General features: G+C 51.5%; 6 protein-coding genes across 6 annotated transcripts; 2 read left to right on the forward strand and 4 right to left on the reverse strand.

The window, feature by feature from the left end:
• Positions 1 to 1,701: 1,701 nt before the first annotated feature.
• Positions 1,702 to 4,350, reverse strand: H6S33_003172 (uncharacterized protein; the record flags this gene model as incomplete). The annotated part of the gene is made up of 6 exons (XM_044834532.1): positions 1,702 to 2,846; positions 3,054 to 3,196; positions 3,275 to 3,816; positions 3,880 to 4,047; positions 4,152 to 4,242; positions 4,328 to 4,350. 6 exons carry the CDS (start codon positions 4,348 to 4,350, stop codon positions 1,702 to 1,704), a joined length of 2,112 nt encoding a protein of 703 aa, XP_044692379.1.
• A 564-nt stretch (positions 4,351 to 4,914) lies between these two features.
• H6S33_003173 (uncharacterized protein) lies at positions 4,915 to 6,807 on the reverse strand (the record flags this gene model as incomplete). The annotated part of the gene is made up of 1 exon (XM_044834533.1): positions 4,915 to 6,807. One exon carries the CDS (start codon positions 6,805 to 6,807, stop codon positions 4,915 to 4,917), a length of 1,893 nt encoding a protein of 630 aa, XP_044692380.1.
• Positions 6,808 to 7,917: 1,110 nt separating this feature from the next.
• On the reverse strand, positions 7,918 to 8,226 carry H6S33_003174 (uncharacterized protein; the record flags this gene model as incomplete). Its single annotated transcript, XM_044834535.1, has 1 exon — positions 7,918 to 8,226. One exon carries the CDS (start codon positions 8,224 to 8,226, stop codon positions 7,918 to 7,920), a length of 309 nt encoding a protein of 102 aa, XP_044692381.1.
• Positions 8,227 to 8,548: 322 nt separating this feature from the next.
• Positions 8,549 to 9,814, forward strand: H6S33_003175 (uncharacterized protein; the record flags this gene model as incomplete). The annotated part of the gene is made up of 3 exons (XM_044834536.1): positions 8,549 to 8,721; positions 8,776 to 9,524; positions 9,582 to 9,814. 3 exons carry the CDS (start codon positions 8,549 to 8,551, stop codon positions 9,812 to 9,814), a joined length of 1,155 nt encoding a protein of 384 aa, XP_044692382.1.
• A 3,473-nt stretch (positions 9,815 to 13,287) lies between these two features.
• Positions 13,288 to 15,540, reverse strand: H6S33_003176 (uncharacterized protein; the record flags this gene model as incomplete). The annotated part of the gene is made up of 9 exons (XM_044834537.1): positions 13,288 to 13,369; positions 13,427 to 13,511; positions 13,561 to 14,354; positions 14,407 to 14,648; positions 14,711 to 14,977; positions 15,035 to 15,164; positions 15,214 to 15,281; positions 15,353 to 15,372; positions 15,447 to 15,540. The coding sequence occupies 9 exons, from the start codon at positions 15,538 to 15,540 to the stop codon at positions 13,288 to 13,290; spliced, it is 1,782 nt and encodes a 593-aa protein (XP_044692383.1).
• Positions 15,541 to 16,626: 1,086 nt separating this feature from the next.
• H6S33_003177 (uncharacterized protein) lies at positions 16,627 to 19,085 on the forward strand (the record flags this gene model as incomplete). The annotated part of the gene is made up of 9 exons (XM_044834538.1): positions 16,627 to 16,689; positions 16,765 to 16,870; positions 17,026 to 17,177; positions 17,262 to 17,753; positions 17,818 to 17,932; positions 17,989 to 18,133; positions 18,201 to 18,301; positions 18,354 to 18,691; positions 18,747 to 19,085. The coding sequence occupies 9 exons, from the start codon at positions 16,627 to 16,629 to the stop codon at positions 19,083 to 19,085; spliced, it is 1,851 nt and encodes a 616-aa protein (XP_044692384.1).
• Positions 19,086 to 19,220: the final 135 nt, after the last annotated feature.

Here is a 19,220-nt window from a genome sequence, read left to right on the forward strand (position 1 = left end):
TGCTTTTAGTAAGGGACACGGCCACTTGAGCTTAAGAAGTGAGTGTGAATGCTAGACCTGCGTCCTACTAAGCCCTAAATATATACTCATCCCAAAATGACAATTATCTACTACTCTAGTAGCTTGTAGTATCAGCGATTCAGTACGTTCTGGTTAAAGTAGCCGTACTAGTACTAATGAGGAACCTGTTATGATATTTCAGATTAAACTAGCATTGCAGGTCATTGCAAGGGGTACTCCTGTATCTCGTCATATCTGGAAGGGGTCATCCCATATACATTATATAGCCTTCCAAATCTTGGGACACTGTGGGCCTGGGTCTTCTGCGTTGGATATTTAACAGATCATATAGCAAAAGCCTCCGAGGAATCCTCCCCTAGATCTAGAGATTGTGGTTGTGTTTGGAAGAATGACCTACCCCTGACACATCTGCTAGATCTTTTGCGTACACACAGAGGTCTAAATCGGGCCTAGTCACTCCCAGAATATACGTATCTCTACGGTTTCCTTATCTTATCTGGAGAGACTTCCCCTCCCCTCCTCTCCCCCAGATAAAGATAGACACCACTCTGCGTGGCGATTTAAGTCATGGGAGAAACCGCTGGTGTACCTGCAAGAACGCTATCAGGATTAGTATCAGACTACGGTGGTATTACTACAATCTTGTGGATAGAACGCTGTTCGCCACACAACGTCTCAGTCTATCTTCAATTTTAATTCCCCACATGTCTTTATGCCATCTTACACTTCTAGAAGCTTTGGCATGAGTCAACGTATGGATGCTGCACTTTCTTATAGTCGCCACAGGCACGATATAGCTATCCCCAGATCGTATATTCTGCCTGACTGCACGTAGTCAGCGAACCATAGCAGATTCGACTACAATTGCACCCATATGGCCGGTCTGATTTCTATATCTTATTCTCCGCAAAATACGAGGACTTGATATTGAGTTCATGCAGTTGATTATAGCGCACAGTTACTACAAAACATAACCCACCGACTCAAGCCAGTCAAGTCAACCAACTACGATGCAGGGCAAGCCATCAAAAATGACTTTCTGGATTTGAAACGACATACCGTTCTCTCAAGAGACATCGTTACAACCATTGGGGTGCAATATCAAATATCTCGTACTGGAAGCTTCGTAGTCTTCTCGAGCTCTTTGTGAGATGACTCAAGCTTTGTGTGAGATGACTCAAGCTATATTAAGCTTCACTAGTGTTCGTTGAGTTCAGTTGTACTCGGCCAGACCCTCACATTGCATATCGGGGTAGGAGGTGGTGGCACCGCGGGCCAAAAATCGTGTACTGTAATGGGACACGCCACTTCGAATAGGCCCTGAAGAATCACTGCAGCTAGGATGAATATCAAAACTCGGACAGCATCCAGTTTTGATGTTCGACCAGTCACACTGAGTACTCAAAGTACGGGACCCCTAAAGACACCCACGATTAATCAAACTAGATAGTGATGGTAAGGTAATAGGTACATGGCCTACAAATATATTATCTACAGTCTCTATACAGTAGAGAAATCTTTATTTGCTTAAAAAAAAAAAAAAAAAAAACGAAGAGGAAAAGCAAGACGATCTTTTGTTTTTGAAAAAAAAGCCAGCACAAGAAGAAACAGAACGGAAGAAGGAAAAAAGAACCAAAGACAAACCCGCTCTTTCCTCACGCAATGCATGATATATCCCTCTCACTCCTCCTTCCCTACCTTCCTCCCCTCCATACTCCCCAAATCAAACCCCTCCGTCCCCTCCTCTTCTCCCTTCCCGTCTTTACTCCCCACCCTCAACATCTCCCCACTGCCCCCCACCCCACTCCCACTCCCACCACCACTACCGCCACCCTTCCCCTTCCCCGCCACAAAGCCCGTCTTTGCCTTCACCGCCGGATCGTCGCCCAGCATCCACGCAAAGCTGCTCTGCGCCAGCGACGACCGCGGCTTGTGCGTCAGAAAGTCCGGGTCCGAGTTGTTCTTGAAACTCGTCTTAACAAAGTTCCCCGGCGGCGAGCTCGGCGTCTTTACCATCGCCGAAGACGCCGCAGACATTGGTGATGCCGGGTTCAGCGGCGATATTGCGGCGGCAGACGACGCCCTCCTAAATGATGGCGGATGCCTCGCCGACACTGGCGTCCCAGGCGCACTACCTGGAGTGCCAGGAGCTATTGTCTCCAGCAGCTCCGGCCCCACCACTTTAGTGCTATCCGCCAAACACGCCCTCACGCCCTTCAACCTTTCAATGGCACTCGCCCTCTCCACGGCGCCCAGCGGCTCCTGCTCCAGCGCATCAATGACAGCACCAAGCGCCTTCTCAAGCAGTCTCCTACGCTCCTCGTCGAGCTTCAGTTTCTTACTGAGTGCCCTACTGCGCTTCACGAGCTCCTCTTCTTTCGCGAGCTCCTTGCTCGCCTCGGCCCACTGCGCCTGCTGCTGCTGCTGGAAGCCCTGCACGTTCTTCTTGACCTCGCCGACAGCGCGGCCGATGGTGCGGTTGACGCCCCACTTCTCGCCGCGGTCGAGGACGGTGCGTGTCACGTCGCTGAGGACCGAGTCGAGCTGGACGCCGGGGATGAAGCGTGTGGGACTGCCAAGGGGCGATTTTGTTCGGGATGCCGCAGTGGTAGTGGAGTTGGCGGTGGGTTTGGCTGGGCGCGGGGGAAGGGGGGTTTTGGGGGGCCGGTCGGAGTAGAGGGTGATGATGTGCTTGCCGCCGGTGAAGGTGAGGTTGGAGCGCAGGTGCAGGGCGTCGGCGACGAAGGTGCGCGGCGGGTGTGCGGCGGAGGGAGACGGGTAGCGGAGGACGAGGGTGAGGGCGGTGGAGTAGTCGGCGGTTACGACTGTCGTTGGCGGGGTGTTAGTGCTGTCTTTGACATGTAGATAGATGTGTGCGAGTGCTGGCTAATGATGTAGATGTATTCTGGGAATATATAGGAGAGAGGTAGATATTTTAGGAATAGAGAATAGGTAGATATATTCTGGGAATATAGGAATAGAGGAATATAGGAATAGAGGAATAGAGGAATATATAAAAGGAGAGAGCATACGCTGCCAGCGGATGCGCAGAAGCATGGCCACGCAGATGTAGTCCACGAGCTGCAGCCCCGGGTCCTCTGCAAACAGGCAATCCCACACCTCGATGAGCTCGTCGAGGGGAAACTCCCGCCCAAAGAGCAGCCTGATCCAGCGTCTATCGATATGAAAACCCATCATTAGCCATAACCCACTCCAACACCAATCTCACCCCCCATCACAGCAAATCACTCACATCAGAAACACCTGCGGCAACACATCCAGCGCCTTGAGGTGATTGCCCAGCTCCGGGTCCACGGCCATGACAAGATGCTCATGGATCCACCGACTCTTATCCACAATCGGCGGCCGTCCACGACTCTCCCTGCCCCTCCCTTTCCCCTCGCCCTCCTCGCCGAGCTCATACCACGCCTTCGCGGAGCGCATCACAACCTGGAACAAGCTGAATGTGTCGTGCTCGACGTAGTGCTCGTCGCAGAGCGCCCTCACCATCTCCTCTTCCCCCTCCTGCCCTTCCCTCTCACTCTCCTCTTCCCCTTCACCCTGAGCAGCAACAGCATCAGCAGACAGCACCCACAGGATCACCGCCACAATCTCATGCATCCCCTGCCGGTACCCCAAGTCCTCGTTGAGCTTGCAATACACAAACAGCACGTCCAGCAGCGACTTCTGCACGGCCGCGCCGCGGAAGTAGGCCACGTCCGGCATGCACCGCTCCACGTCCTGCACGATCTCGGCGCGGAGCTCCTCGTCTTTGCGGTAGCGGTCCCAGGGATTCTACCTCCGCCACCTCCATTAGCACCATATAGAGAGGAAAGAAAAAAGGGGGGGGGGTAGTACGGCTTCATCCTCGGCCAGCGGGTCCAGCTCCACGCCGGTGCCGCCGTCGGCGCGCTCGAGATCGAACGGCGCCATGTAGCGGGCGCGCAGGTCCTCGAAGACGCTGCGGGAGGCGGCGAGCGTGGCGCGCCAGGTGCTCTGGTCGGTGGTGGGGAGGAGGAGCCATGTCTGTCGTTCACCCCCCAATTCAATTCTCAGTCAGTCTTAGGTAGAGAGGGAGGGCGGAGGGGAGAAGGAGAGAGGGGGGGGGGAAGGAGGAAGAAGAGATGTACCTTCCAGCACACGCTGCGCAGGCCGGCGGACGCTTTGAGGCCCTCGGGCGTGGGGCGCGGGCCGGGCTCGAAGGTTGCTTTCCAGCGGGCTCTGTTGGTGCACTACCGTCAGCCATGAGCTCTCTGGCCAGCTAGGGATTACCGGGCTGCAGCTGGGGAGAGGGGTTGATAGGTACCGGGCGTCCTGAATGTCCAGCATCGCAATGTCTTGTTTGCCGGGCTGGATTCGAGGGGTTCTGTAGCTGTCTTTGCGGGCGGAGGGGCTGGCTGACCGGCTGTATATAAATGCATATGGAGCTGCGATATAGCTCGCTGCCGCTGTGTTCTGGGATTCGCTGCGTCGGGGGTGGGATGTGCGGTACGCGGGGCGCGGGCATATGCTGGTCTTCCTTCGGGTCGCGCCCGTTGCTGTGCTGCGAGGGAGGAGGAAAAGGTGCGATCATGAGCGGGTGTCAATGATTGGGATGCTGGTTGCTCGACGCATGGGAACTCACTGATTGATTGGCTACTTCATGATCCGGGAACACTCAGAAGAATCGCAGCAATCACAAGTGAGAGAGTAACAGAGACGCAGCTATAGCACAATCCAATCATCTGATTCTTACTGTAATACAATGCCCCCGCAGACTGACCTTTTGATTTGTACAAGAAGAAAATGCTACCTCATTATGATACCTAGAAACATCCTACAAAAAAAGCATACAATACAGAATCCAATCATTTCCGCACACACACAAAAAACACTAATGCCTCCTCCAACCCATCAACCCTTCAGCGTCTTCCCATGCTTCTCCCAAAACCCCCTACACCCGCCATGCCCGCCCCACCCCGCATCCCACCACCCCAGCCTCTCCGTCCGCTCCTTCAGCCCCGGCAGCACCTCGCTCTTCGCCAGCCCACACAGCTTGCACCCGCCGACTACCTTAGCAGGCATGCGTCCGACCTCATCCGTCACCTCGGGAACTCCCGCTCCCATTGCGGCCTTCAGTCGCCCGGCACCGTCGCCCCACAGCCGACACGTCTCCTTGACCTCACGCTCCTCCTTCTGCTGTTCCCACCCCGAATTGGTACCGCCCGCTAGCTTCATCCCACCGCTGCCTGCACGCCCGCGGCCGACAGTCTTGGGCCGCCGCTTGCGGCCGGCGATGATGCGCCCCGCCACCCGCCCGAGTTCGCAGGTGCCTTCGAGGAAATCGCGAGACTTGGGGTGCGAGAGGACGCGTTGTCGCAGAGGGAACGGGAGCGCGGTGAGCTTGTCGAGGAGGTGGGTCTGTGGTAGTAGAAACAGTGGTGGGAATGCTGTTAGCAGGACCGCTACTGGTGGCATTGGGTCTTCTTCTTGTACTAGTTTCCGGGGTGGCGAGAGGTGCGTGGGCGCAAAGTTCTTCAACGTGATACTGGGACGGCTGGCATGTGTTCGCGGCGGGCTGCTGAAGCTTTTGGTGGCAGGTGGTGGAGTGTTGAAGACGTTCTTCGGTGGCGCAGAGACGACGGGGGACGAGATAAAGTCGCCAAAGTCGTCATCGTCGTCCATCAGCGTTGGGGTAGCGAGCTTCGTCAAGAGCTGGTTTGTCGGCTTTGGAGGCGTCGGTGGAGCAACTGAATTGCTCATGCTGTTGCGGTAATTGCCACCTGTCTGTAGTACTGGCAGGCCATTTCTCGGCGGTGTAGCTGCTGCAGTCGAAGGGAAACTGAACCCTGATAGTGACGCTGGAGGGGGCGTGCCAATGCTATTCCGCGCTGGATTTAAGCTCTGTAGTCCCGCGAAGCTGTCCTTGGGGGCATTGTTGACCGCCGGGAAGCTAAACCCCGACATTGAGCTCGGTGGCGGCGTGTTATTCCGTAGCCCATTGCCATACTGCTGCACTCCCGAAAAACTATTCTTTGGCGTATGATTCCCCGACGAGCCCGAGTTCGGTGTACCAGGCGCCGTACTAGTAGCTGCTGGCGTCGGTGATAGAGCTTGCATGGGTGTCAGCGCCGGAATTGACGGTTTCTTCGGAGCACTTGTCGTCGCAGACGCAAAGTCCCCGAAATCGTCCTCTGCCTCGCACTCGAGCTTGTCGCTGTCCATGAGGTCTAGTAGGTCTGGCGGCGGCGTAGGCGCCGAGAAGCTTCCATACGCAGATCCGTTCGTGCTACCTCCCTGATGTGATACCGGGGTCGTCTTCCGACTGATGCTGTGCCCATTCCTGCTGGACGACCTCGGTGGTGGGGGTGTGAACCTCCCACCCCTCCCATCACTCCCCGAAAAATCGTTCCCCAGAGCTTCAAAGAGATCGATCTTCTTTGGGTTCGGCAGAGGGCCATGGTAGGACATCTGTCTCGGGGTGTGGCCTAGCCTCGACATGTGGTGCGGCTTTGGGGGCCATGGTGCTTGCGGGTTGTTGACGTATGCAAGGAGGTCGTCGAAATTCGTCGCGGATGCTCGGTGCTGGTGGCCGTGGGAGCCGGTTCGTACCAGGGGGACATTGTGGAGCGGGGCGTGCTGTGGAAGAGGGGCAGAAGAGGTCAGGTCGAGGCCGAGGGGGTCTGCGGAGGTGAAGCGGCGGCTGTTGGGTGGTGCCCTGGAGTTTGGTATGGTGGGAGCAGAGGGTTTGGGGGAGGAGTAGGAGGAGGAGAATTCTGCGAATTCACTCAGTAGGTCTTGTGACATTGCGGGAAGGAAGAACGAGAGCTATCGTGGGAGCACAGCAAGGCAAACAGTCGAGCACGGTGAGATGGGTATGTATGTATATGTATAGAATAGTAATATTTGTTAGAGCACAGTAAAGTAAAGTAAGTTTAGTGAGTAGCAGCAAGTAATGTATGCAGTAGAGCAAGTAAGAGAGCAAGCAAGTAGCAAGCAAGCAGCAGCAGCACCGTTTGAGAGAATGTCGTCTGTCTGATGATTATTACTGACTGACTGAAGGAATGGACGGATGAAGCATTAAATGAGTGATGAGTATAAGTGCTGCGTGAGAGTGAGAGCGAGAGTGAGCAGCGAGGGAGTGAGAATAAGAAGAGAGACACCGTGGACAGAGTAAGAGGGAAAAAAAGTATGTAGACCACCGATCCCCTTCGCTCCGTCCCCGTCCCTGCTGCCTCCTCCTCCTCCTCCTCCTCCTCCTCCTCGTCCTCCTTCTCCGTCCACCCTTTTCTCTGCGGGTCCCTAGGGGACTGAGGCACCGAGGGATGCCGGCATCGTATGGTTCTGGTCATGCTCATGCTCTTGCCTCATGCCTCATGCTCTTGCTCTCAGTTACATAGAATTCTCCAGACCTCCGCTCCTACTGGGTGCACGGCTCGGTCTCCGACTTCCTCTTCCTTTCCTCGGCCCTCGCACTACTGCGCTGTGCATAATATACCTATGGCTATTACTGCTCTTTTCTCCCCATGATCATGCACATCCACGCACTCGAGGGAACAGCAGCTTTAGTCTAGCAGAGGGTGTAGAGCATAGAGCATGTAGACTATGATTATGAATAATGATACACCACACCGACCGGGACTCGGGCAGACCCTTCGTCTTCTTTTTCTCCGCTGCAGCCCTTTCTCTGCTCCTTGGGCCTGGGGAACGGGACCCTACATAGAGTCACACTGTGCCTATAGAGGACCTACATAATATCCAGCTAGTTTGCATGGAGCGTAGTGACGGTCTCTCCCTCTCTCTCTCCATGTTCCCAGCCAACCCCCTGGGCCATCCCTTCTTTTCCCCTTCTTTTGTTCCCCTTCCTCTCTCTTTCGCTCTCCAGGATTCAACGCTGGGCCGGCCAGGGGTTGAGGCTCAAAATAGAGTTGGTTGGATGTGGGCTACGCAGGCTGCGCGTAGAGCCAATGGCAGGTGCAGCAGCCACACACCTCCACACACAGCCACTGGGGACTGTGCGACCGATTGGCTGCCGATCCCTGCCTGCTGGCTGCACCCTTGCTGTTGCTGTTGCTGCTGCTGTTGCTGTTGCTGCTGCTGTTGCTGTTGCTGCTGCTGTTGCTGTTGCTGTTGCTGCAGCTGCCCGTTCCTGGCAGAATCGCTCGCTGGGAAAAAGAAGGAAGAGCGAGTGCGACACAGATTGGTGAGGTGAGAGCTTGGACTCATCCGAAGAACACCGTGGTCAAAGGACAGAATTAGAGAACAAGTGAGGTGAGAGGAGAGCTCATCTCGACAACTCCACATCTCCACATCTCCACATCTCCCCTCCTCTTATTCTTCCTCTTCTTCCCCTCATTCTCTCCCCCTCCTAGATCCTCTCTCTCCCCCACGATCTCTTCCACCTGCAACACACTCGCTATTTCCCCTGCATAAGCCCTGCGCTGTCCCTCACTTCCTATTCTTCCTTTTTCTTAACCCGCCTTTATACTGAATTGAGTTCAGTGCCTTTTCTGCCATTTCCACAACCCACTTTCTCTTACTTATAGAAATGACACGTTTAAAGGCTTCCTCTGCAAAGCGCCACCGTCACCGTGCAAAGACCGCAAAGGACCCCATCACTGCCGTTGCTGATTCAGTCGCCCATAGAGCCGAGGAAGCAAAGGACCATGGGAGCTCCATATTCCAGCTGGTCATCTGTGTTGGTGGCATCTATGCTTCATTGTAGGCACCATGATCATTACCTCAGCTATGCGCACTCCGCTAACCAGCTCTTAGCTTGACCTGGGCCCTCTTGCAGGAGAGGATAACCACCACTCCCTATGGCGCAGACAAGAAGATCTTTCGCGCGTCGCTCGTCCTCAATACCGTCCAATCGATCTTCGCGGCGTTTACCGGATACATATATTTCCGCTACTCCAACGCTGGTTCCACCACTGCGCGAGTGTTCCCCAATCTCTCAATCTCACTTAGGCTTCTCCTCGTATCCGTAACCCAATCGCTCGCCTCGCCCTTTGGCTATGCGTCGCTCAGACACATCGACTACATCACCTATATCCTTGCAAAGTCATGCAAGCTCCTCCCCGTCATGTTCCTGCACGTCACCCTCTTCAGGCGCAAGTATCCGCTCTACAAGTACGTTGTCGTCATGCTTGTCACTGCCGGTGTTGCCGTCTTTACCCTGTACCCCAGCAGCCCCAAGAAGATGAAGAAGTCCTCTACCTCCGAGTCGGAGAAGAACGTCCTCTGGGGAATGTTCTTGCTTGGTGTCAACCTTCTCTTTGATGGTCTCACAAACACCATCCAGGATGACATCTTTGCGCGCACTCCTAAGGGTGTCGTGAGTGGGCCGCAGATGATGACTGCGCTCAACACGCTTTCATCCGTCATGACCCTCAGCTACCTTGCGCTGAACCCGTGGAGCAATGAGTTGGCCGACGCACTCGCATTCGTCCAGGAGCATCCTAAGATTGTCATGGATATCCTTGGATTCGCTATCTGCGGTGGTCTCGGCCAGGTGTTCATCTGTAAGTCTCCTTCCCTAGGCTAAATTAAATAGAGGAAGAATACTAATCAATCCCCAGTCCACACTCTCTCCAAGTTCGGCTCTCTTGTCCTCGTGACTGTCACCGTTACCCGAAAGATGCTGTCAATGATCTTCTCCGTGTTTGCGTTTGGACATAGTCTCTCCAGTATGCAATGGCTCGGTGTTGGTCTCGTCTTTGGCGGTGTTGGCGCGGAGGCGGAGATGAAGAGGCAGAGCGAGGTTGCCAAGAAGAAGGCAAAGTTGGAGAATGAACACGCAAAGAAGCAGTAGTTGTGAATTGTGCTCGCTCTTTCTTTCTTTGTTTTTTTATCTGGTGGTGTAGAGGGCGTAGAATTACACTGCATTTGTATTATATAGGTTGGGATTTATAGAAAATAAATGAGCTATACTTTACATATGACCTCTTGATGATGATTGGTACTTGGTCGTCTATTTAGTAGTGGTGAAAATTTTGGTAGTACATACATGTATGTACGTGGACGAGGTAGCGAATGGTAGTCGTGGTTGCAGCTGTTGCCACTAGACACGAAACCGAGTGATAGTTCCTGACTCAACCCTTCCCCCACTCCCCACACCCACCATCATACATGTAAGAAATTCCAGGTATAGAGTGGTGGAGGGGCAAATCTTCGAACGACGTCGTTCGTGTCCTCTAAACCGTTACGACAACCTCCACCAACATCAAACGTCCTTCATCCTCATCACAAATGTGGCGTCAAAAGTATACACACCAACGTACTAAACAGACACCCCCTCCCACACCACTTCTCTCTCAAATTTTCCAAAGGCCTCTTGAAACCAAGCTGAAAGCAGAGGCTTTTGTAGTTTCTACTCCCTGTGGTACACTACGAAGAGCTAAGGCAAGAATAGTTTTGTTTGTGCGTGTCGCAGATCTATTTAAATTTTGGCTAGGAAAGGTTTTGTGTGTGAGCTTAAGCTTGACTACATGTACTTTTACACTAGCAGAACCTTTGGCCCACAGAATGTGGTCATGCTTTCATGTACAGTACAGTCTCCCTATAAGGGTTCGGGTTATAAGGGTATTCGTCCTTATAAGGGCAGGTGTTTGGGGTCCCCAATGGGCTTCGTAGGTACAAATTTGCTCGTCCTATAAGGGTAACGGCTCTATAATGGTAAATTTCGGTCCCGGAGTACCCTTATAAAGAGACTGTACTATATAATATAACGGATTGTAGTACATATTAATTTAATGATACCTCCCCATACCCCGTTAATAAATAGCTTTTGATACCCCGCTGATGGTATCTCAATACCACCCAGTATATTTTAAAGGTTTGTTCAGTCTGTGTAATTAAAGGAAAGAAAGATCTTCACGAATTTGACTGTATACCGTTTAAATTTGGGGTATGCCGTTGGGGGGGTACTATGCAGGGTCAGGGTTTCCGCTCTCGACCAATCAGAGTGCGAGTAGGTTAGAAGAATTAAGGGCAGCATATTAGATATGCGTGGCTGATGGTTACGTGTAGTATATTGTTAAACTAGGGAATTCTCTGAGTCATCACCCTTTTAATGCAGCTCTTCCCCGCCTTGAATCTCGTCGGTTGGGAGTCAGCGGGCAGGTGGGCTTGGCATGCGAGTGATGACCTGTGACTCGATTCACACACCTCTCCTCCCAGCAGGAAAATATCAATCGAGCATCCCACTACTACATGTACCCATACGGGTGAGCTACGAGACCATCAATGTACGAACCGTTAGCAAAGACCTTCTCTACCAAGCCCTCTCCCCTACTTTTTCCACCATCCTCAACAGCAACCAATGGCTCTCCTCCATCCTCCTCCTCCTCCTCCCTCCTCAAACCCTCACGGGGCCACACGCCAACCACTCTTTTCTCACCCTCCCCCTGCCCAGAAAATCCTTCTCCCTCGCCCCCCGTCGGGGGGTTAGAGCAACTAGTAACCGCCCCGTCATGGGCCGGACTCCAGTTCTGTGTCTTCCTCCCCCCACGGGGAGGTGTTTTGGTGTCCCTCCCCTCACGGGGAGGAAATTTTTTAATGTGCTCTGCCTCCTCCCTTCATCGGGAGGAGGCCAAAATTCGACTTCTTTTTCGGCCCCTCTTGGGTCCTGGGCGGTGCCGAGGACCTGATAGGGGCTTTTGGTTTTTGGGTTGCTTATCCCTCTGGTTTCCTCTCTTCTCTTCCTTTTTGGGAGAGAGGGTTTTATCTTTGTCATTTCCCTTGGGAGGTGACATTGGTTTTGGCTTCTCTTCTCTCCTTCGTGGAGAGGGGGTTTGATTTTTGCCCTTTCCTTTACGAGGAAGTGGCATTAATTCTCTCTTCGCCTCTCTCTTCACGGGGAGAGACATCTTGTGGCTTCCTTTTTGTCCCTGTCAGGTCTTGGGCGATGCCGAAGGCCTGAAAGGAGCAAAAAAGTTGTCTTCTGTCACGTAATGGCTTTCTCCCCTCTTTATAAGAGCGTCCCTTTTCTTTCTCTCTTCTCCCCTCTATGAGAGGGGGTTTACGTTCGCCCTTTCCTTTCATAGGAATTGGTATTCGTAATACCATTACTCCTTCCATCGCTGGGAGGAGCTTACAATGGCTGCTTTTCTGTCCCTGTTTGGTCTTGGGCGATGCCGAAGACTCGAAAGGAGCATAAATGTTGTCTTTTTTGTCACGAAGTGGGGTCCATGATACCCAGTGTGCTTGTGGGTTTGCTTTGAGACCATGATCTCGAGGCTAGATGAGGCCAAACACCATATAAGGTTGACATACGTGGATGTCACCAGATGTTTGCGTGTACATGTAGCTTTCGTCCGAGGTTTTTCAAGCCTATAGAATAAATATATTCGCCAAAAACCAGACTTACAAACTGGCTAGTAATCTCACAAACAGCGTCTAGCTGGGGATTCTACAGCAAGGGATAGGAGAGATCAGCATGGTGAGTAGAGCTTCAGGGAAGTGGTAAGACAGTGAGTATTGAAATAATGAAAGAGCAGAATATTGAGTGTCTTTCCTAACTGATCGATGAACATAGCCTGTGTCTACATGTACATGTAGTTTCGTGTTGGACGGTTTGTTTAAGGAAAGATGCATGTTTTCATCTGGTTGAAGACTGTGGATGGGATGGGCGAATTAGATACTGTTTATATCTGGCAGGTATGTAAATTTTCAAGTTTGTATCTTTCGAACCTTGTTTATTCTATGCAGATGAAAGATTGACACCATACTCAGCAATGCAGAAGGGCGTTAAATGGTCAAACCGATGAGCTTGAGCTCGGGGTCTACATTCCTAACTTGGGTGCACGTGCGTAGTTGTAGAACCTATATGTCTGAACTCTATTCTGCAAGCTTTTAGAATGGTAGTGAGATGTCACTCGATGGAGTAACAATGTCCACCCAAATTCATGTGGTTTGGCAAACTGGTCGCGTTTGTGTTACGTCTTGCGCGGTGGTTGTAGTTCGGTACCTGTGGTGGTTGCTAGTTGATTGATAATTCAAGAATTGTTTGCAGGTTGCTAGTTGTTAAAATGTGATGATCATGATCCCCTTTTTGCGAGTGATATCTCGAGATGCAACTGTATCTGAGAGATCAAGCCCTCGCACTTTGCACAGGTTTCCGCGCATCTCAATGAACCAGACTGAACGATGAAAACTTTTTTATTTATTTATTCTAAAACCAAACCTCAAGCCCAAGCTAACTAGCACGAAAGAACCCAATGCAATATGGTATTCCAGCCCAGAAATCTCAAATGCCTGGCCCTCGCCAACAGATCACAGACCCGTCTACAAGAATGCCTCGAGATTTATCTCCATCGCCGAAACGGGGTATGGGATTTCGAACTTCTCCAGAACGGAGGGGTGAAGACTGTTTTTTTCGTTAGTATTGGCGGAGGGAAGTTCTGCGTCATGAATTATCACTCACATTCCAAAGGTTCCAATTGACGCCTTTCTGCCGTCCTGGTAGCTGATCCAGATACTGGCTGCGCGGCCAGGGAAGTAGGTTGGGTCTGCTTATGTCAGTGTTGTTTAAGACAAAGGTTCTTCTGTGCGGCTCACCATCGCAGGCCTCAATCCAGTATCCCTCCTTCGCCTCCTCCGCACCGCTCTCCGTCACGCCCGTAGACAACATGGCCATAACCCTATCCAGCAGACCATGGACAACCTCAAATCCACTTGTCTTCCCGCAGATCGCCGCCGCAAAATGCCTCTCGTTGCGACTCTTCCTCTCCAGACTCTCGTCCTTGAACGCAACGTCGCTGCTCTCAAACACCTTGATCGGGAGCGAGTGCTTCCTGTTCTCCCTGATTGTCTTCAAGATACCGGGCAGCAGCGAGGTACGCACAACCTGGTACTCTGTAGTCTTTGGGTTCGCAAGCTTGACAGCCGTCTTGCCGTCGTCGGTGCGGTTGAGCCATGCAAAGTTCTCGTCGTGCGAGCACAGGATGAGCGGCATCACCTCGCTCCACCCACACATTGCAGCCTCGAGACGTACAATGTCGCCGAGCTTGTTGAGGGGGAGAGGGGCGGCGATGGTGCCCGATTTTCCGGGGAAAGTCTTGGGGAGGTTGTTGTAGCCGTAGGCGATTGCGACGTCCTCCATGATGTCGCATTGGTGGAGTACATCGGCACGGGTAACGGGGACCTCGATATCGATGATATCGGCGTCTGTGGTGGAGGGTTTGGCGATGAAGGACATCTTCTCGAGGAGCTTGCAGATCTCCTCAGCGGTGAGGGAGAGGCCGCAGCATGAGTTGATGTAGCTGATTTCGGCGGTTGTGGAGCGCGGAGTGAGGTTGGGGACTTCACGGGACTCGGAGTTGTGGGTGGAGACGATCTTGACGGGTTCCACGCTATTTGTGGTGTTAGTAGGGCTTACGGGATCTGCGGAGAAGGGAGGAATACGTAAAAGCTTCGTCGCAGTATTGGGAGAACATTGCGACGAGGATGTTGGTGACGATCTCGACCTTGGTGCGGTCAGTCGCTGTGACCTCAATGAAGACATTTCGGGTGTCAAGGGTGATCTTTGAGCGGTCGCTGTTGATGATTGGGGGAAGTGAGCAGACGTTGCGCTCAGCGTCGAGGATAACAGGGTACACGGGCGAGTCCCTGATGATGTGGAGGTATTTCCCGAGGTTCCTGTCGTTCTACAACCAGAGCTTCAGCAAACGTGGAATATCCTCCAACAGGATCTCGCCCGAGCGCGAACCTCGTAGAACTCCATCAATTCCTTCCCGTTCATAACCTTCTCCTGGTTCAATGGCGCAAAGACAATCTCCTCCGGTGAGAGGGCCTCGTAGGTGAAGGGTCCCTTTACTGTGTCGAGATCATGGGTCCCCATAGACACTAATGTACGCTGGCGACACAGGTTCTGGTGAAGTTTATCTTGGAGCGCAATGAATGAGTCATATCGGTCCTGGGTGAACTTGATCCCACGCAGCACAGCAGCGGAGACGTACGGCCGGATTTGAGCAGTCTGGTGCTCGGTGTCAGTAGAAATATCATGTGCTGGAAATCAAAGTCTGTCTGGTACCGATTCATGGACATGGATCTCGTGAACTTGGCCCTCAGCGGGAGAAACGACACGGTAATTTGGCATTGGGGTCTTTCCACGGAAGATGTTCAACATCAGGGAAATACCCTCGTGGCAGAGCATGTCATATCTACGGGGGGGTCAACTCCTGCAATTTTTAACGGCGCGGACAACTTTACCTGTTGGCGGGAATTTCAATTTTGAGTTGAGGCGCCTGGTCTTTTGGTCTGTCGGCGTCGCCCTCGGTCTATTGATAAATTGGAATACTGTCAGAGCAATCATTTCCAGAACCGTGAAGTATTTTTCATGAGACCATACATCTTCGTCCAACTCGATACCTATGAATTTCGAAAAGCATGGTTAGTGATATGATTAACTATGCATATGTAAAAATAGAGACAGAGCCGCATACCAAACTCGAAGCAGAGCTCATCGAATTCTTCGGTGGTGTACTGCTGGCCAAGAGCCTCGAAGAGATCATACTTATTTACTGCAACGGTAGGCATGGCTTAAGGTGGCCTGCTAGCTCTCTATCAGACAGATGAACAGAGGTTGTTAATTGAGCTGCGATGAGGTCTGTGAGCTCTGCAGTCGGCAGCTGTGATTATGGCAGATATGACTCGATGGAGGGGTTGGAGGGGTCAAAGGCTGGTGGGTTGTGCGGGGGTCTCAGATAAGCCTCATAGTGTGGCTGTGCGAGATACCAACTATCTACAGAATGTGGCGTAATACATCACCTCTACACGGGACCAGCTTCCTGCTTGCTTGATAGTAAGGTGCTTTGTAGTTATTTTTGTGCCATCTGTGTGCTACTGCTGCTGCTCCTCACTCGACTTTGCTAGTAGAGCCAGCAGGGTGCGACAGAGAACGAAGACAGCATCTCTCACCTCACACAACCAACACATCCCACTCGTTGCTCTCATTCCAGCAACAACACAAGCCCCTCATCCCAAGCCATATCAGCTCAAGCCTGTTCTCCTTCCCCCACATCCACATCAACACTCCATCCATCCATCCACGCCCACGCCCTTTGCTCAATTACCGTGTGTGTCCCTCCCCTCATTCCCGCTCCTTCTCCACTTGTTGCTGCTTCCTCTCTTCTTGACATTTCCTCCCTCTCCTCTGACACCCCCCCCCCCCCCCCCCCTCTCTGCCCTCTACCCTCTTTGCTCGCCCGCTGCTGCTTTGACCCGTTGAACGCTATCGGTCGCAGCCCAGCAAGCAAGCATAAGATACCATAGTGCACAGTTTATTTCATCACCAATACCCCCAACCAACTCTTGTTAGTAATTCTTGACTTGCCATACCACCCCCATCCCCCCTTATCCGATATGATTGCCCCTCCCTGCACGATATCCTTCAACGCAGATCTATTATCTACCTACTCAAAGAGATCCCCCCACCACCCTTGAGGCTCTTCAACTAATTCCGTTCCTCCTACATTTCATAGTGCCCAGTAAACCTCTCGATTTCCCTCGAGCTACCTCTAACAACAATAGTATCCTTTACCTGAGACACCCCCATCGATCTCCCGTCGAGATCAATAACTACGCACGACCATAACAAGCTGATCCCTTGCTCCTCTTTGCACAATGGATCTTCAGCCCGCTAGCGATGAGCTTTACCCAATAGCTGTCCTGATAGATGAACTAAAGGTTGGAACTAACCTGGCGATACTCGGCGAGCATTGTTGTTGATTATGGAGCACAAGTTACTAATGGAGGCTGCAGCATGACGATGTTCTTCTCCGCTTGAACGCTATCAAGCGTCTATCGACCATCGCTCTCGCGCTGGGCGCAGAACGAACCCGGGATGAACTCATTCCATTTTTAGACGGTACGCATAATAGTGAATGTCAAAAAAATAATGATGAAAAAGGAAAAAAAAGAGACAGAGAGAGAGAGAGGGGAAAAGAGAAAACAAATAAACCAAGCATCATGCATTTTCATCCATTCGAGTAGTGCTGACTGGCGTATTTTCACGGGCAACAGAATCTGTAGAAGACGAAGATGAGGTATTGACTGCTCTTAGCGAGGAGCTTGGAAATTTTGTGGAATATGTTGGAGGTCCTGAACATGGTCACGTGCTTCTCTCACCTCTGGAGAACCTTGCTGCTATTGAAGAGCCACTTGTGCGTGAGAAGGTAGGTTTATGAAGCTTCAAGTTTAATTTCCTTGGCGTATCAACCGAGTTGCGCCTCGTGTTCTAGCCCTGACAAGTATCATAGGCAGTCGAATCACTCAACAAAATATGCGATGATCTGTCTCAAGCTCAAATCGAAGAATATTTTATTCCTCTTGTCATTCGTCTTTCAAAAGCCGATTGGTTCACTTCAAAGATCTCGGCGACGGGTCTCTACACAGTGCCATACTCAAAAGCGTCCCCTCGTTCCCAGGATTCGCTTAGATCGCAATTCTCCCAACTCGTACACGATGATACCCCCATGGTACGAAGACAGGCAGCTACAAACCTGGCAAAATTCGTCAAGGCTATGCCCGCCGAGTTGGTAGCTAGCGAGATGATTCCTCTGTTCCAGCATTTGGCCCAGGATGATCAGGACAGCGTAAGGTTATTGACGGTGGAGGTTTTGATTAGCATTGCAGAGGTTGTGCCCAAGGACCAGCAACAAAGTCATTCAGTCCTCTTGGCTATTCTCAGAAGCTTGTTTGGAGACAAGAGTTGGAGAGTCAGATATATGGTTGCGGACAGATTCGAGAAGGTAATTATTGGTTATACTACAAGAAGTATGTCAGATTCAACTGACATATCGGATTTTTACTTAGCTTGCGAAAGCTGTCGGAGATGACATTGTCAGGCGCGATCTTGTTCCTGCTTTTGTCAAACTTTTGAAGGACTCCGAGGCGGAGGTCCGAACTGCTGTTGCCGGACAAATCCCAGGTAATCATTTTATTCCATTATTAGTCAAAGGGACAGATAAGTTAAGTGAAATGTAGGATTTTGTGGGTTGCTTGACCGCCAGACTCTTTTGGATGAGATCATGGGAGCTGTTGAGGACTTGGTCAGCGATGGCTCCCAGCACGTCAGGGCCTCTCTTGGCACGCAAATCAGTGGACTTGCCCCCATTCTTGGAAAGGACGAGTGAGTGAATCTTTGTGTTTCTTTGAAGCTTGGAGAGTGCCATACTAAGTATCCTTTCGCACTTTAGAACAATTGCACACCTCCTGCCAATGTTCCTACAGATGCTCAAGGACGAATTTCCCGATGTGCGTCTACACATCATCTCAAAACTGGAGCTTGTAAATGATGGTAATAATGGCTCTATTCTTCTATTTATCTGGATACTGATATCTTTTGATAGTTATCGGTATTGAGCTTCTTTCTCAATCCCTCCTTCCAGCTATCGTCCAATTGGCCGAAGATAAACAGTGGCGAGTAAGATTGGCGATCATTGAATACATTCCCCTCCTCGCCAAACAGCTAGGCGTAGAATTTTTCGATGAGAAGCTCGGAAACTTGTGCATGAGCTGGTTGGGAGACACTGTCTTTTCAATCCGTGAAGCTGCAACCCAAAACCTGAAAAAGTTGACAGAGGTGTTTGGCGTCGAATGGGCTAGACAGACCATCATCCCCAAAGTTATGGCTATGGGCAACCAAACTAATTATTTGTACCGTATGACAACCTGTGCCGCGATCACGGTAAGTGCATTCTCCGTTTTCTCTAGAAAATCTTTTGAACTAACGGAAATCCCAGACACTCGCCCCCGCTGTCAATATCGCGGTCATCCAAGAATATATCCTACCCATGATCAACCAGCTGATCGATGACCCAATCCCCAACATTCGTTTCAACGTTGCAAAGTCTTATGGAGTTCTTATCAATGTTCTCCGACAGCTCCCCGCTGAAGGAACCTTGGCGAGCCTGCGGCCGGAGGATGCAAACAATGGCCCATGCCCTGCAGGTTTGGAGTTGATACAGAAGCAGATCACTCCAAGCCTGGAGAAACTGCAGGGAGATGAAGATGTAGATGTTCGATTTTTTGCGAACCAGGCATTGGCCAATCTCGGGGAATTGATGCAAACTTCTCCGTAGACGATCTCAGGGAGTGGAACTGGGCAAATAAATTCGAGGTCTTTTTGTTTTTGATAGATCGTTGGGTATCCTTTGTGTGTTTGAAAATTCTTGTGGGACCCGAGCCTAAGTGCTTGAAGAAAGGTATCTATTGAT

Source organism: Morchella sextelata, assembly GCF_020137385.1.
Source record: "Morchella sextelata strain SCLS chromosome Unknown scls_14, whole genome shotgun sequence".
Classification (NCBI taxonomy): Eukaryota; Fungi; Ascomycota; class Pezizomycetes; order Pezizales; family Morchellaceae; genus Morchella; species Morchella sextelata.